This window comes from Cyphomyrmex costatus, unplaced genomic scaffold (assembly GCF_001594065.2).
Source record: "Cyphomyrmex costatus isolate MS0001 unplaced genomic scaffold, Ccosl1.0 scaffold378, whole genome shotgun sequence".
Lineage (NCBI taxonomy): Eukaryota > Metazoa > Arthropoda > Insecta > Hymenoptera > Formicidae > Cyphomyrmex > Cyphomyrmex costatus.
Genome location: NW_017277972.1, coordinates 341323 through 360037, shown reverse-complemented (window position 1 = coordinate 360037; position 18715 = coordinate 341323). Strand labels below are relative to the sequence as shown.

Below are 18715 nucleotides of genomic sequence, written 5' to 3'. Positions count from 1 at the left end.
TCGCGTATATTTTCATCTCGCCGGAAAGAGAGCGGCACTTGCACTCTTCATGGCTGATTTACCCGACCTGTTTGTACCGTTAGAATGCGACGAAGCATCCACGTTTGATTATCTTCGCTCTCTCGCTCAATCGCCTTCACGCGAACGCGAGTTTCATCTTAGTTCGCTGCTGGATCACGAAAGGATCATCCTGTAATTGACGATTTAAGTGATAAAAAATATCTTTCAGAAATTCCGTAAAAAGATTCTATAATATACATATATATATATATATATATACATATTAATGTTTATATAAACAAACTTATATATAATAGATCAAGAGAAAGAGTTTTAAAAAAAACCACATTGAGACGAGCTGAGATGATAGTTTTGAGAAGGTCACAAAGAATATTTCATATCCCACAACATTTAACGGGAAAAATTCGTTCGTGTTTCCATGTCGCGTATTTACAAAATAGCCTCATAAAATCATCGCATTTCGTTGGAAGCTTGCATTTAAAAAAATAACGTCAGTCACAAGTTAACAAGTTTATGATCGTGACCGACGTGAAAAATGCAGATGCGCTTTCTCGAAATATTTCTACCGAATCGCCGATAAAATGATTCCTCCAAAATAAAACGACACGCAAGCTACAGATAATAATCTTCGAAAAATGCACACGCATTCCACACATTCGGAATGACTATCTTCCTGCCAGGAAACGCTTTTTTCTCGTTTGTTTGTTCTCTTTTCAAAAGAGTTATATATATGTGGCCATTGCACAATCCCCTGTATAGTTACTTTCCTGAAATTTCATGATAGGTTTTGTAATATTACGTTTATTACAGTCCATTGTATCATCTTCAAAGATTATAAGATTGCAGACACAAAAAAAACGTACATAAAAAGTAAAAAGTATAAAACAAATAAAAAATCTATATAATAGTTGTCGTTACGTTTTATTGTGCCATTCTTCCGTCAGGCGACTTTCTGCACGTCATTAAACGCGCAGAGAGAGAGAGAGAGAGAGAGAGTGTGTGTGTGTGTGTGTGTGTGTGTGTGTGTGTGTGTGTAAGCTACCCGGATATAAAAATACCATCTTCTCTTCTCTTCCAGAGCTTGATGCACGTACTAAAATACCGTGGCAAAGTCACGGAACCGGAAGCACGTTACTACATGAAGCAAATGGTGACCGGCGTCGCGTACATCCACTCGCAGAAAGTCGTGCATCGGGATCTGAAGCCGGGTAATATGTTTCTATCGGACCGGATGATCGTCAAGATCGGTGACTTCGGACTAGCGACCAGGCCCGACGGTCAACGTAGACGAGTGTAAGGCCCAATTTAATTTGCAACACATGTTCTTCCTTTGCATTAAGAATTCACTTGTTATCGATTACATTATTTTTTTTAGATAATATTTTTGACAATACATATTATTCACAATTTTTTTAAGATTCTTTAACATCTCAAATTATATTATTTTTATATAACATGTTTATTAATACCAATGTTATTAAATTTAATATACAATATTACTACTCTATTTTTGTTCATGATTGCGTTTCAAGGTGGAGAAAGATTTCGGCACGTAGTTTGCAAAATTAAATATGTACCTATTATATGAATATAGGTAAATGTACACCGAAATATTTAAATACTATTGTAAGATTTGTTTTGAGCAAAAACAGGATTTCTCTTACTTAATTATATTTTTATTTTTATCGGATCAATTTAATTGTTTGTTACTTAATTCATTTTGTTATTTAATCTGTAAATATATTAAAAAGTTTTTTTATAAAGATTGAAAACACAACAAGCACATGACGATGATCTAACTGACACTAATTGGACGTCTTATAATCCCTTTTTTGTTAGATACCTAATTATTTATTGGTGCCTTAATATGGTTTCTTTTCAGCAAATACATATAATATTATCCGGAGATCCCTTTCCCGGAGCCCTAAAACGATTGTTAAGCTTGAACGTGCTTGTTTAAACACAACTAACGATAAAACGTCGTAGCATATAGCCAATTTGTATCCACAGGACGATATGCGGCACACCGAACTACATCGCGCCGGAAGTGCTGTACAAGCAAGCGTACAGTTACGAGGCGGATGTTTGGGCGTTGGGCTGCATACTGTATGCCCTACTGGTAGGACAACCACCCTTTGATACAGCCACGCTTAAAGAGACTTATGCCAGGATCTGCAACAACCATTACCGTGAGGTTGACGACAGTATCGCAAGCAGAAGCGGCCAGGACTTGATCAGGTGGTTACTGCAATCTAATCCCGAGTTACGACCGAGTCTAGAGAGAGTAAAGGAACACGTCTATTTAACCAAGGAATACGTGCCAGCATCTTTACCTCACACTTGCTGCTACCAAATGCCACCGGTATCAATCATCGAGCCACCCTCGTCACCATCCTCGGTGTCCACAGTCGCTAGGAATCCGGAAATGAAAGCACAGGTGAGTGACTTGATAATTCGTTTGAAATATTGTATTATTGCTTATCAATTTAATTTGTAATATTACTACTAGTTCTGTTGGGATTACGTTTTAAAACTGAAAATTCGGCACGCAATTTGCATGATTAAACATATATGTAGTAGGTATATATAAATTCACAGCGAATTATTTAAACACAATAGATCCAGCTTGACCTTTTAGAGCTTTTGTTTTCTAATTGTCGTGTAGGTACTTATTTATATTACGATCCAAAAAAAAGATGAAAAAGATACGTTATTTAAAAAAAATGCTTTGTTCAATATGTTTAAAATCCATAAAACATTCATAAAATTTCAGATATGGCAACAGAGTCTCGTTTATCCTGACGTGTCATTGCGTTATCAACAACAGACAATTCCAACTCAGCAGACGCAGCAGCAGTCGCAGTACCAGCAACATCTACTGAACCGCTCACAGAAGAGCCTACAAAAGGAGTCCAAGGTCTCTAGCTGGCTCATCAGGAAATTACCAAAATTACCGCGATTCCGGCAACGGCTCAGCAGCGTGCTCTGTCCGGATCACAAGAAAACCGGCCTTCTGGCGCAAAGTGTGCAGATGCATCGCGCACTAGAAGCATGCGTGCCAGAAATGAAGCGGAATAACGCGTGCAACCCACCGACTGTAGAGGACATTGTGCCGCTCTTCGTCACCAAGTGGATCGATTATTCGAACAAGTACGGACTGGGCTTCCAACTTTCCGATAGGTCAGTTGGTGTTCTCTTCAACGACAACACGAAGATCAGCTACACTCACGATAGAAGGTGAATATCGGAAGAAATTAACGAGAAATAACGCGTTATTTTACATCATGTCACTTTTTTCATAAGATTGTATTGGGTGTACAAATAAGTTTTAAAGCGTTTTTTGTGTAACGTATAATTTAAACTTAGAATTCATATATTTTCGTGCTCTTTTGATATGTGATGGCGCTTAATGTGTACTATTAAAAAACAATTGATTTCATGCAATAGGAAACTTAACCTCAAAATTAAATAATTTTAAATGGCGAGCGATAAGCAATTTATTCAACACTGCATTCGATACGAATTTTATCAAGAAAAAAGCGCTGCTAAAGCATATGAATCAATTTGTTCTGTTCTTGGAGACAATGTTGTATCCAAAAATATGTGTGAGTTTTGATTTAGGCGATTTAAAGAAGATGAATTTGATGTTAGCGATAAAGAACGTTACGGACAATCAATTACAAGCATTACTCGATCAAAACTCATGTCAAACATAAAAAGAACTTGCACAGCAACTTCGAGTAACTCAACAAGATATTTCAATTCGTTTACGGCAGATGGAAAAGATTCTGAAGGAAGGAAAGTGATGCCGCATGCATTAAGTGAAAAAAACAAAAATGATCCTGAACACTTGAAAAGTGTTTGAATTTGTACAATAAACAGCATAGAAAATCTTTCTTGTGGAAAATCGTAACTGGTGATGCAAAGTGGATGTTTTACGATAATCCTGAAAAGAGAAAACATTATGTGGATCCAGGACAACCCACTACATCAACGACAAAACGCAAAATCCACAGCAGCAAAGTTATGCTATGCATCTGGTGGGACATAAAGGGTGTGCTATATTATGAGCTGCTCCACCCAAATGAAATGATTAACAGTGATAGCTACAGTCAACAATTGATCCGTTTAAATAAAAAAATCGAATAAAATTGTCCATTTACTGGCAAAAAAAGACGTCCCGTGAAATTGCTTCATGACAACGCTAGGCCCTATGTTGGTAAATCTGTAAAGGAAACATTGCTAGCGCTTGGTTGGGAAATTCTACCGCACCCGGGGTATAGCCCAGACATAGCCCCTTCAAACTATCATTTATTCCGATCAATGCAAAACGCCTAGTCCGGTGTACACTTTCGAGCATTTGAAGAAATGCGAAAATGGGTGGATAATTTTATCGCATCGAAAGACGAAACCTTCTTCGCTTCTGGAATTCGCAAGCTGTCCGAAAGATGGCTAAAGTTCATAGATAATGATGGGGATTATTTTGATAATTAAATGTTTTTTCGTTTCTAAATAAATAAATATTAAATTTCATTAAAAACGCTTTAAAACTTATTTGTATAATAATTTCTTCTTAATTAATGAATTAGATTAAATTTGTAATATTAACACACACACAGACGAGTGGAATATATGACCACTGACGATGAGATAACGCGATATCATCGAGAGAGGGACGTGCCGACACCACTGCAAAAGAAGCTCGAGTTACTTCGTCATTTTACCGAATATATGGATGACTTCTTGACAGAAGGTGAGTGTAATCACATACATATATCTTGTTTTTATACATATATTATAATTTATTATATTATATATACGCAGAACTTTTATTTCTTTAAACGAAAAAAAAAACGCAACTTGTCTTCGCGAAGCTTGTATACTTTTTGATTTCCAAGTGCGAAGCATCATATGAGAATGTAGCCTATATTTGTACCCCAACAACCCAGTAAGCAAAAAATATTTTGGAACGGTTTGAGATATTTCACGTTTCTGGAATACACATTACAACAACACGTAACGTGTAACGTTATATCATAATATTACTGAAAAGATCCAAATATTTCTTGCTTATATCGCGCACTATTATACGAGGGCAAGTCAATAAGTTCTTGGAAAATTTGTCAGAGGGCACTTGCATGTCATGTCACATATTACTTTTTGAAAGATGCTACAAGTAGCATCTTTCAACTGATTACTGTCAAATTTTGAGCGGAATTTATCGAGAGGTTTCATTTAGACGATTAAAGCGAACAACTTTTGTATTTTTTGCAAAATGGAAAAAAACGAATTTCGTGCAGTGATCAAACATTTACATATGAAAGGTTTAACGCCGAAAGAAATCAAAACCGATTTAGATAATGTTCATAGCACATCTGCACCAGTCATACAGCCACATGTGATACACCTCGTTCGGGACGTCCAATTGAGGCTGCTACACCAGAAATCGTCGATAAAGTCCACGATATTATGACTGATCGACGAGTGAAAGTGCGCGAGCTTGTTGAGGCCATAGGCATATCACGTGGCACAGCGATTTCAATTTTGCACGAACAATTGGGTATGAAAAAGCTATCGGCAAGGTGGGTGTCGCGTTTGCTCACTGTGGATCATAAGCGCGACCGTGTGACTATTTCAAAACAATGTTTGGAGATATTTCAACATAATCCAGATGAATTTCTGCGTCGATTCATTACTATGGACAAAACAAGACAATCCATTACTTCACACCCGAGACGAAGGAATAGTCAAAACAATGGACTTCACCTGGTGAACCAGCTCCGAAGAAGGCGAAGACCGTGAAGCCGACCGGAAAGGTGATAACCACAGTTTTTTGGGATGCACGCGGTATAATTCATGTCGATTATCTTCCGTCGAAACAAACGATCAATGGCGATTACTACGCAGCCTTATTGGACCGTTTCAACAACATTTTAAAGAAAGAACGTTCCCATTTGGCGAAGTAGAAAGTGCTCTTCCATCAAGACAATGCACGGGTTCACACGTGTCCGGCACCGATGGCCAAATTCAATGAATTTCGCTACGAATTGCTTCCCCATCCAGCATATTCGCCAAATTTAGGGACTGCACAGAATAAAAGGAACAGGGAACAGAGAACATAGAATAAGAATTTCAACTTATCAGAAATCATGTACTATGGAATACACACTGTTTATTTCACAGTATATGATTTCTGATAGGTTGAAATTCTTATTCTCTGTTCTCTGTTCCTTTTATTCTACATAGCCCCTTAGCCCCCTGCGATTATTTCCTGTTTCCAAACCTGAAGAAATGCTTCGGAGAAAAGAGATTCACCACCAGAGAGCAGCTCATCGCCGAAACAGAGAGGCTTATTTTGAAGGGTGGAACAAATCATATTATTCGGATATGGCTTGAAAAAGTTGCAGAATCATTGGATCAAGTGTATATCGAGCTGAAAGGAGACCATGTTGAGAAATAAAAAAATGAATTGATAAAAAAAAATGTGTTTTACTATGTTTTTCTAAAAACTTATTGACTTGCCGTGGTAATACGTATGGTAAATGTCCCAATTACTGCCGCTTTAAGCATATAGTTGTAATTGAGATGTTTATTTTGAAGCTTTCAAGATATATATAATAGATCTCACTTTTGACTCGCACAGTCGCTCTCTCACTCGCTCACTTACACTAGAAAGGTTAGTTCTCGTTTATGAGCCCTGCCACTCAGTGAAGGCGCTGCAAACCGTGGTACATCGAGAACAATAGGAGTTTGTAACCCCTGGTTGGGGGTGCATCGTCACACTTTTATATAAATGCCGCAATTAAAAAAAGCGGCAGTAATTTTGACATTTACCCTAGCAAAACCTAAGGTTAATTAAGCGAAAACGTTAATGTAACTCTGTGTTATTGTATGCCATCTAGGTGGTGAGCTAAAAAAATATCGCACGCCGCCAAGGCAGTCGAAAAACGCTTGCGTGCCGCGAATGAGACGGTGGCTACGTACGGACAAGGCCATCGTGATGGAGCTAACGGTACCACTCCTGCAAGTAAACTTCTTCGCGGACCACACGAAGATGGTGGTGTCGCAGGAATCCGCGGGAGGAAGAGGCTATCTGATCACTTACATCGACACCGGCCGACACGCATCCTCCTATTGGCTGAACGACCTGCGTGACCTCGGCTGCACCCCGGACCTCTACGAACGTCTGTACTACGTCTGCAAGGTGACGCGCGAGTTCGCCGAGTTGGACAATAATACGACCGCCTGATGTTCGCCGGCGGATTCTCGAGGAACGCGCACTGTAGTTTCCTCAAGAACCGCTCAGGCGACCGAATTGGCAACGAGATCTCTCAGATACCTGTTTTAGAAAACCTACCCAAACAACTTGTTCTTTTCCAAGTGGCACTTGAACGCCAATGATTAAGTTCTTCAGCTAAAAGGATAATTACTAATTATTATATACGGACGGGGTCGAATTTTTATGAATTTTAATTACGATGAGAGATACAAAAACATCCGTTTTTGTGTCTTTTTCTTTCTCAGGATAAGGGTTAAGAAAATAATGTCCAAGCATAAGTACGTCATGTGATACCGTTACGCGCAGTGTTTCTTGGGGATAGGAGGGGACCGTAAATAAAAGAATGTCACGTGTATATAAGTCCGCGAGAAGGTGTGTCTTGCGAAAGACCGCGCGATATGCGAATGCTTCCGTTGATTTATAAATCTGCACGAAACGAGAAGAAATCGCACTTCGGCAGATCTTCTCTGAAGAATCATTAATTTTTTCACATGAGAAGGCTAATTAGATCAGTACGAGTAATCGGTCAGACTGCCATCGTTGTATTGACGATGTTTTGTGAGTCCAAGTAGATGTAACTCTGTATCGTTCCTCTTGAATCAATATTATACATACGTCGCAAAAGCGTTACGTGCTCGTTTAATTCTTTGGAGTGAAGTGACTCACTCTAAAAAGTGAAAATTGAATTAATCTTGAAAAAGAGTAGCTCAATTCTCGATCTTTCAGTGTGACATTTACTCGAAAAGTTTTAGAGAGTAAGCAAAATACACTTAATTAAAATCCTGAAAGAGCTATCCAATATGCAACTATTTTTACGCACAGAAGCATTTTTACGCTGATCTCTCATTCTCGTGCGAAATTTATTCGACGGAAATTATCGAATTTAATGTGATATAAACATGTCGTAACCACAGTTACGAAATACGTATCCGGTGACACTTTTCATTTTGCGAAATGTAAGACGGTCACAATTAAGAGAGTATCAACTGCTACTACCTCCGTTAAACAGGTAGCTGTTAGTGTATTTATTTTTCACGGCGCAGATCTCCCTAGTTCAGTGCCTATATATCGAGTAAATAATTGATATCCAGTAGATTATTATAGTTCCATCGAGTAAATTGAGTATAGTTTTATTACACATTCACGATCACGTGGTGCGTGCAAAATGTAGTATCGTTCGAAGTAAGAATTTTTCCATGTAAAAAAAACTATTTCTCTGTTGAAATCACACTGTTATTGAAATTTGAGCTCTACTTCGCGATTCGTTAAGACACCGCGTTGCCTAACTAAATTACTCATTAAATTATGTATATAAACTGATCTTTTTTTAGTATTTGGGAAGACTTAGGCTAATTCTACAATGTGCTTTTTGTTTCCTGTTTCCTGTTTCTTGTTGTTTGTCTCTTGCCTTCTTGATCAAAAAGGCAAAAGATAAACAGAAACAAACAGCAAAAAACAGGAAACAAAAGGCACATTGTAGAATTAACCTTAGCTTAACATACAACAAAATCTACAAATGTTTTTGCGCATACTTTTTTCTGTTGAAAGATTTTTTTAACCATTTTTTGGATTTGTTTAAAAAATTGTTCTCTCTTACGATACTGAGATATGAGATCGTGGAATGCTGGAAGGGAAGAATCTGACGTGTGTGATAAACGCGTGTTTGCAAAAGTAAAAACAAACATTTGTCGAAATGCGTTTATAAATAGTAAAAAGATATAATTAGATTATAAATTTCGCATTATTTAAAAGAGGAGTGGATCTTTTTGACGAGTTTCAGTCAAGATTTTTAGTTTTCTGTACGTTTATTTTTTATAGCGACACGTACGTCTGTAAATAGTGTAAACAGGGTTGCCACAAGTCAGGGAAAGTCAGGGATTTAGCACACTTCTCTGGAAAAATAAAATAGCTCTCTGTAAAGAAATTTATTTATTATATATCACGGTGCCACAATCGATAAAATCATTCCGCTTCGTTCTTCAAGTCAACTCGGCCAATAATTCTTTCGCTTTATGATTTGTCGTGATCTTGCGGCTCATATACTATGGAATACACACTGTTTATTCCACAGTATATGATTTCTGATAGGTTTAAATTCTTATTCTCTGTTCTCTGTTCCTTTTATTCTGCGTAGCCCCTTACTGTTAGACCTTTCGTATGTTAGAAAATTTTTTCTCATTTTTTTTATTGTTATTTGCATTGTAAAGATAGTGCATTGCGTATAGTGCTTGGCCATTGAGCTCTAAGCATGTTTCTCCTGTTTTAAAGAAAAGAAATCTGTACCAAAGGTAAACTAATAATCATTTGATGATAAGTTATGTGATGTGTTGCTGATTTGTTTGGCCTGAGATTTTTTTAAATTAAATGAAAACATCATTAGCATTAATGGAATTTAAGAATCGATTTATTCTTGTCGTTTGATTTTCTTCTCGGTATGATATTTCTTGCTTTCTATTCATAGATATTTTTACACCTAGTTGTAATAATGAGTAAATTAAGGAAAACTGTTTTTCGTAACGAGTGGACACTGAAACCTAAATTTTTTGGGATTCAAAAAGGCAAAATGGAGACAGAAGCTTACTGTACTTTATGTAAAAAGATTATACAACTGAGTAATATGGGAATAATGTCTCTAAGAAGTCACGTAAAGCCGGGAACCAGGCATAGCAAGAAAATGTTGGATGCAAGAAAATCTGCAAACATGCGTTTCTTTACAACAGCGAAGGTAGGCCTGAAGCAATTATCCTCTTCGTGTTCAAATTTTTTGAAATCGTATTGTGCACGCCAGGGAAAATCATAAAATTTTGTCTGGAAATCAGGGAATTTTAGGATGAAAAATTTGTGGCAACCCTGGTAAAAAAAAATATCGCCACGTAACTCTTTTCACATAGTTTGCCATCGAGTACTTAAAATCGGCTATAGCAGCATCTCGCCACACGTTATTCGGCGCAAGGGCCCACAGAGAGAAAGCCCTGGTAAATTTCCAGCAAATCCTAGTCAACGCTCCTTTTCCATTTTTTCTAGAATCTAACGAAGGACGAGCGACGAGTATCACTGCCATCATTGTTACGCGTTGCCGCTGTATCCAGGCTGTTACGTTTATAGTTATATACTATTTATTAGTTGTGTTTATGCGTATGCTTGTTGGAAGTACGTTGTATGCTGTATTATAATATACGTATATATCTAGGACCGCGAAGAGGCATGCGAGTTTCACGAGTATGAGCTTTCTTGGTTGGATGCTACCGGTACTACGTCACAATCATACTATTACTTTCATGGCACTCAAGGCGCCATGTGGCACACAGCAAATAGTAAAAAACGTAAGCATAGTAAAGAAATTAATATATTAAATTCGCTTTATACGTTATAGTCTTACGGTCTCTACTGTGATTGGCCAATTCGCCTACTGCTTACACTTGATAACTGTTTCGGTTTTTTATGTCGCCCCAAGACATAATGCGAGGGAATAGCGATAGTAATAAGTTTCAACTTATCAAAAATGTGTATTCCGGTGTATTCGATTTCTGATAAGTTGAAACTTATCGCTATCGCTATTCCCTCGCATTGTGTCTTGGGCTTTACTCTCATTTTCTTACTTGCCAAAAAAATTAGTACACGCATCTTTAATAGGACCAATTAAGCGAATAATGCCCGTTTCTGATGCGACGTAGTTTAATTTTAATCTTGATTTAACTAACTCTTCATCTTTTTCTAATTCTGATTGTAAGAATTAAAAAAAGATGGACAAGTAAGTTGAACCAAAATTATAAAGTTGATAATTAATTGATATAAATGGGCATAAAAACCGGCTCACTGTGAAACCCCGCGAAAGACGAGCCGTGTCCTAGATATTACATGTTATAGGTATCTATTGGTGATGCACTTCGAGGCATATGTCTCGACGAGATTTTCCGATGACATAATCGCGTTCTCTCGTATAGGTGTATTACGTATCACCAATGCATCGTGCCGAAGAAATTTCTCTGTGTGCGACACGATATACTTATTCGTATGCATTTTCTCGGCGCGCCGCTCGCAACGCGTTCCGCCCGAATTGTTCTATTTCCTGTTATCGTGTGTACATTAATACCGCTATTTATAGTTGCTAGCTATTTAGATTATTATTGTTATTACGATTATATATAGTTATTATTTTATTACGATTATATTCTGATTTACGCTACCGCTATTGCTCGCTATCGATGATAATGTCATCTTTGCGACGGCGAACGTAATTATCTTTAGTACAATTATTAAATCGCACTTATTAATAATATATAATTGCAATTCGCTACACCATGGGTGAACGTTCGGTATTCGCATCCAACGCGACGATGGTCGTCATATATAAAACGCGCAGTGATATTATATTATATTTTTTATTACAGTCTTTTATGTATATATAATATTACGTTATATATATATATATATATAAACATTATATACGTTAACGCGCGTATCATGCAACGAAGCGGCAATTAACACTAAGGATCTCAAATTTGTTGCTTTATTCTTTTCGTCTTTTGAGAAGGAGAAGTGAAGAATTATAGATTCGAAGCAATAGGCGTTGTTTCGATTCCAAACAGCGGACCGTGTAAATTAGAGGAAGGAGAGTGTCGCTAGTGAAACATTTAATAAAGTTGTGATTTTGATAAAACATCAAGTGGATGCTTGAAAATTATTAAATTCCATATATCATCTAATGTAAGTTTATTCTATGTTATACCTTTATATGTATGTTAACTTACAGGAATCTCTATATACATTTAATTTGTCTTTTTACATATATCTACGATAAAAATGCTAGCTCGTGTGTACTTATTTTTAATATTTATAGTTCTAAAAATGAGCAAAAAATGAAAAAAATCAATACATTATTAGTTTTTAAACATATGTTGCTTAAAATGTTAATATTTTATGTCTTGGGAAAAAAGTGTTTGTTTATACAGGTTGAGTCAGATCAGCCGGAAAAACCGTTATTCTTTACTATTTTACAATGGTCGCAATAGTTAACGAGATATTAATTTCTAAAAATTGCTGAATAAGCGGATTAAATCGATGTATAAAACAACGTTAAGATATCTTCCAAAATTCTTAATGAAATATCTTAAAGTCATAATATTTCTTTAAAAAACTCCATGTCTTAAAGTTGTTTTATGCGTCGATTTCAGATACATTTATTGGCTAATTAAAAAAGAAAATTGCAGAATAGTAGAGAATTTTTCGATTCAGTTTTTTATAAACAGTATACGTACATGCCGCGGCTTCGGCGGCTAGTCTAGAACACCCTATATACATAATAAAACGAAAGTTTTATTCAACAGATTATATAGCAATAGAATTAATTTTATATTTTTTTAAGAATTTTTTTATCACGTAAGACAAAATGATTTGAACATATGCTTGTTGCTGTTATAATGCGGTAACACTATAGAGAAGAGACAATCACATAAAATCGGGTAATTAAGCATATTTTTAAATTACGTCATTTTATTTTACGATCTTAGATCCTATCGTTATTCATCTTTATGTTATCTTCGTTCAAAAGATCTCAGAATTCGTATTGCGAGACGAAAATGAAGATCTTAGCGATGGCACTTCCGACGAACGTAGCATCTTGGTAAATCTCCATTGTGAGATCCAGCTCAATCTCCTGTGGTCCAGGAATCGTGCGCGTCAGCACCAGGACCGCCTGTGAAGGCGCCGGTCTCTTCAGGGCAAAACAGGACTCCGTGGCACGCTCGACACCCGGTGGTGCGCGTACGTCTACTAATGCCATGGTGAAATGTACCGTTGATTCGGACTGATAGCTTCCCCTCATAGTGAACAGCTCCAATTGACCGGTGGACGGCATGGGCAGCATGCTTACGAAGGTGATGAAGTTGTAGGAATAATGTGAGGGCGATCGGAGGCAAGCCAGGTCGTTCATGCGGCAAAACCTCGAGGAACGCACACAGCGACTAAAATTGCGGATGGGAAAAGAAGCGATGTTAAAAAAAAATCAATTTCTGCTTAAAAAGGTGTAAGTAGAAGATATAGTGTTTTGTTTTTAATAGTCCAGTTACTTCAGAACAAAAAAGAACGTATAAACACAAAAATTCCGATCAAGCTATAAATTACTAAACATCTTCATTTAGGCGAGAGAAATGATGCTTGAAAAGTTTCCAAAACGTTAGCTTGTACGCTAAGTTTTTCGCGGTTATCTTCTTTTCTACCAATTTTACGGCCAAAGTAGGACCATAATAAAAGAAAGATAATAAAAATCTCTATAAAAAAGATAGTATGCAATTTTTTCGTAGAACCAACCATATTTGTATAAACTCGACGTGACTTGACGTTGACATTATGTTTTCCAAGCCGTTTCTTTTACCTTTTATATAAAATTATTATAATTTTATATAAAAGGTAAAAGAAACGGCTTGGAAAAGAACGATTGAACAAAGGTACGTGCCAAGCACATATTCGGCGATGCCGCATCATTCAATCTACCACTTTCCTACAGTATATCTCGAATATTATTTGTCCTAAAAATATGGTCCCAGTACCAAATAAACACAAATATCATATATTATGAGCTCAGAAACGTACGTCGACTTTAAAATTTTGCAAATAAACTTTTTTGGCAATTATTATCGGCTATAAAAATGAAGGCACAAATTGGAAAAAACAAATCCCGTTTTCAAACGTCTGTATGTCGGTCAATGTTTATCACGTATAAATTAATAACAACCCACTATTTTGTAGGAAATTTTCTAAGCTTCAATTTTTATCTAAGATATTTTTTTTACATCTATCTTGCAGAAATTGAGATATTTACAAAAAAGGTACCGCAAATTGCCTTTTTATGCCAAAAGCTAAAAAAACAAGCATTTTTATAGCAATGTTTTTCAAAAAGTAAATTTTTTAAACTATCGCCGATACAGGATCGTGTACATATTATGTATATGTATATGTAAACTAACAGAAAAATTTGGATATTAATTTTTCTATCGTTATTACATATGTTTATTTATACAAAAAGTCCGATTTTTTCATAAAATCAGCACATTACGAAATTTTCCAAAGGCTGTATCTTGGAAACTATTCATTGGATGAGATTCAAAAAAATCTCATTTTAAAGATAATTTTATAAGCTTCCACATAACTTCTATACATTTTTCACCTCAGACAAATCAGAAGTAAGTTATTTACAAAAATGTACTCAGAAACACGTATAATAAAGATTTTTTAGTTGTATCTCAGTAATTATTAGTCGTATACAAACCATTAAAAAACCAAAATGTAAGAAATTTAATAATCTTCCATTTTGATAATAACTATTTTTGGCGTAGAAGCAGCCGTATATAAGATATTTCCGATATATTAACGAAAAAAGATTCTCATTTTCAAAATATTCACAAGTCAAAATGTACCTTTAAAAAATGATATTTCCGAAACTAGCGAACGTACGACATTCAATAAAATCCCATTTTGTAGGTAATTAAATACTCTTCCGATCTTGTTATGTGCGTTTTGCACGTAAATCCACCTAAATTTGAGATATTCGCGAAGACAGAACAAATTTACGTAACGTTCGAAAATAAGACATCCCTTCAAAAAAATCTATCTCGAAAACTATAGGTCGTATAAAGTACGACAATTAGAGAATTTTGTAGATAATTTTATTATCTTTCTTTTATTATGAACCTACTTTGGCCGTAAAATTGATAAAAAAGAAGATAACCACGAAAAACCGAAATTTCAACTCTTCTCGACGCTCGATAAAAAAACTTAGCGTACAAGCTAACGTTGGGAACTTTTCAGACATCATTTCTCTCGCCTAAATGACGGTGTTTAGCAATTTATAGCTTGGTCGGAATTTCTGTGTTTTAAAATCCTATAGTGACTGGACTATAATAGATTTTAACCTCTAGATGTGAAAAATTATTAAAAAGTTTGTAGCGTTTGGAGAACATTTCAAAAATTGAGGTGCACAAATGATGCGTATTTATCCTTTCGATATTCTTGCTGAGTTTCCTCAAACGTCACAAACTGTTTATTTTTAGTAGCTTTATGTCGATATCCAAGAGATTAAAATGTACAAAATCCTTTATTATGAATTTATCATCGAGTCGGTCAAATAACTTTATATATATATTTAAAGTTAATTCAAATGAATATAAGTATATCAGAAATGTGACATACGAGTAAAGTCAGAGAAAATTAAATCTGTTATCTCCATAACAGTTCAATCATTTACTTTTTTCTCATCGGGTCCTGGTGATACCCTGAGGGACAGTTTATCCGATTACATCGGAAACTTCCGCGCACGTTCTGGCACATCTCTTCCGCATTCCTACATACTTGACCGGTCTCACACTCGTCGATGTCTGCGAACACACGTAGAAGACAATTAAGTATGTTACAGCACGTGGCGGTATCGTGACTGTTAATGTTGCCGTGATTGCGCGAGATCGAAGAGATTGCAGGAGCGTTCGTGTGCACCGGTCTGACCCTCCATGAGCTGATGCTCCAGTTCGCTGGCAAACGGGTCAAGTACAAATTGCACCGCTGTTTTAACTACGGAATAAGTAAGTAGGTGAAATGCTCACGAAGCTACGACACCGATGATTCATGTAAACGAGCTCTCACTTTTCGTTTCATTGATTCGTGCAATCACGTTGCGATACACATACAAACGTGTATACATATTATTGTCAGTCTTTGAATCCTAATTAGGTCTTTCCTCTTCTCGACAATATAAAGAGAGTATCCTAATTTAATTTAATTATTCAATACCTTCGTATTTAATTATTTTTCGTACAATTGCTTTTATATATATGTGTATATGTAGAAATCTAAAAATCATTACCTTGACACGTTCGGCCATCGTTACCGAGCCTATATCCTTCGGGACATTTGCACGCATAGCTTCCCGGCGTATTCTCGCAGATGCCGATGCAGAGATGACTGTCCTTGAATTCCGTGCACTCATCAATGTCGTTGCAAGTACGGTTGTCAAGTGCATGTAGCCTGAATCCAGCTTCGCATCCACATCGATAGCCGCCCCAGACGTTGAAGCACTTGTGTTGACAGAGATCCGTTGTTCGCTGACACTCGTCGATATCCTGGAAGCAATCACGAATAAGTTTCGAGACGACACTATTCTCGTCTCGGGGTATTAATTATCGTTATCTATCCAAATTGTACAATGTGTAACTCACTTGGCAGACACCGGATGCTTCTCCAACGTTTTCAAAGCCTTCTCCACATATACACCTATATGAGCCAATAGTGTTCTCGCAGTGGCTGTTTGGTCCACAAATACCAATAGCATAACTACATTCGTCGATGTCAACGCAATCGTTATTGGGACCAACTGCGTGACCAGGCGGACAGACGCAATGATATCCCCCTCGTCGATTCTCACAGCTTTGATCCTTGCCACACTCGTGCGTTCCTTCCCGACATTCGTCGACGTCGGTACAAAATTGTCCGGACGCCGGGTCCAGCATGTAACCGGGTCCACAGATCAACCTGGATACGCATCTACAAAATTTCCCCTTGTCTACATAATCTGAGTCGTTCCTTTTATTTACACGTACGAAAAGAATAGTTTTGCTGAAGTATCTATAAAAATTTAACTTATAGATGCAGAGATCTAAAAATAGACGTTATTTGGTAAATGTTTACAATAACGGAAGCAGCTCCGATCCTCTTGACCTTGACATATGTTGTCAAGGTCATGACCCTGAGTAACCTCCAACAAGTTTTAGCCGTCGCTTGTCCTTTTTGTTAAAAAGTTATTAATAATCATAGTTTTAAAAATAAAGGTTACTCAGGGTCATGACCTTGACAACATATGTAAGGTCAAGAGCATCGGAGCTGCTTCCGTTATTGTAAACATTTACCAATAATTTTGTTGGATCAAAATAATTGTATTAGACGCTCAAATAAGTTGGTTGACAGAAAATTAAAACTTTTTACGGCATTGCTCGTCATGCTCGGATGTCCTGCATGAATTTTAACGAACCAACTATCCAACATAAGATAATTTCAGATCTATATCTAGGTAAATTTTTGGATATTTAAGCAAGATTATTCTTTCCGTGTATTGGCAATTTTATGCGTATACCTATAAGATCCCAAAGTGTTGATGCACATTTTCATGGCGCAGAGATTCGACGTTCTTTGGCACTCGTCTATGTCCACGCATTTGCCTCCAGAACCGAGCTCAAAGCCGTGCGGGCAGCTCACCCGAGAACCAGTTGTCGTAGTCAACGACATCGGCGTCGTCGTCTTAATCGTCGTAATTCTCGCCGTCGTCATTGGCGACGTACGTGACTGCGGCGGAGTCGGCAGTATACGCGGAATGCGATCGCAGCGATACGAGCCCAGGGTGTTTCTACACTGATATCCGGACCCGCAATCGTGAGTGTTCAGAACACACTCATCGTCGTCTTCGCAGATCTCCGTCGCGGCATTAAGAGTATAACCAGTACCACAAGGCAGAAAACGCGTGCATGTGTAGCTGCCGATTGTGTTGTCGCATCGCTGCGTCGGCAAACAGTCATTCTCCTATATAATAGAAAACATTATTAAATTAACGACGATATGACGTAGACTTTACGTATTTAGACTGTGCTTTATGTTGTGGTCCGATTCACGCTCACAAATACTGAGCATAATTTTTCTTTGTTTGATGAACAGTAAAGATGAAATGATTCCAAGAGCATTGTGAGCGTAATAAGTCGGATCGCAACATTATATGTAATCTTCCCCGGCTCAACACGCACGAGATGTTACAATATTTCGATCTTTTTCTCTAAATTAACGACATAAATTGATATCAGATCGCGCGTGATGAGCGAGATTACGCGAAGTCTCGTTATCCTTGTCGTCACCTGCAACTGACATTCGTTGATATCGACGCAGGCTTGCGTGAGATTATCACGCCTGAAACCGGTCTTGCAGGTGCACGTATAGCTGCCTACGGTATTGACGCACATCTCGTTACTGCTGCAAGCATCCTCCAATTCCCTGCATTCGTTGATGTCGACGCAGCCGCGATTCCTCACGAATCTGGTGCCGCGTATACATTTCTCGTTCATCGGAGCTGGCATCGCCGTCGTGGTCGGTTTTCTGGTCATTGGAACCGGCGGCATCGAACAGCTGTAACCACCTGGTTGATTGTAGCAGAGCTTATCCCCGCATGTGTCCAATTTTTCCGCACACTCGTCAATGTCTATAATTTAACAAAGTATTTTAGATGGCAAAACTCGTATAAATATTTCTCTCTTTAAATTAAAGTAGTCGTTTTTTTTTTAATTAAAGTACTAAGATTAAATAGAAAAGCAATTATTATTTTCTTGCAACACATACCCTGACATTTAAGCTTCCAAATTGTACCCCCGATAAAAGCATTGTTGAAGG

The 18715-nt window shown here is 37.2% G+C and overlaps 2 protein-coding genes across 2 annotated transcripts in view; one reads left to right on the top strand and one right to left on the bottom strand.

The window, feature by feature from the left end:
* The window catches only part of LOC108776766 (serine/threonine-protein kinase PLK1), a 37882-nt gene extending 30506 nt beyond the window's left edge, over positions 1–7376 (top strand). Inside the window, exons 4-8 of the mRNA XM_018543472.1 lie at positions 1100–1314; positions 2032–2458; positions 2795–3258; positions 4641–4774; positions 6924–7376. Coding sequence (XP_018398974.1) covers positions 1100–1314; positions 2032–2458; positions 2795–3258; positions 4641–4774; positions 6924–7270 — 1587 coding nt within the window. The 3' untranslated portion in view covers positions 7271–7376. The remainder of the gene's footprint in view (positions 1–1099; positions 1315–2031; positions 2459–2794; positions 3259–4640; positions 4775–6923) is intronic.
* A 5467-nt stretch (positions 7377–12843) lies between these two features.
* LOC108776752 (fibrillin-1) overlaps positions 12844–18715 on the bottom strand; it is a 33086-nt gene continuing 27214 nt past the window's right edge. The window contains exons 15-20 of the mRNA XM_018543454.1: positions 18187–18527; positions 17418–17860; positions 16507–16831; positions 16155–16410; positions 15543–15672; positions 12844–13263 (exon numbers count right to left, since the gene is read on the bottom strand). Of these exons, the coding sequence (XP_018398956.1) occupies positions 12855–13263; positions 15543–15672; positions 16155–16410; positions 16507–16831; positions 17418–17860; positions 18187–18527 (1904 nt within the window). The 3' untranslated portion in view covers positions 12844–12854. The remainder of the gene's footprint in view (positions 13264–15542; positions 15673–16154; positions 16411–16506; positions 16832–17417; positions 17861–18186; positions 18528–18715) is intronic.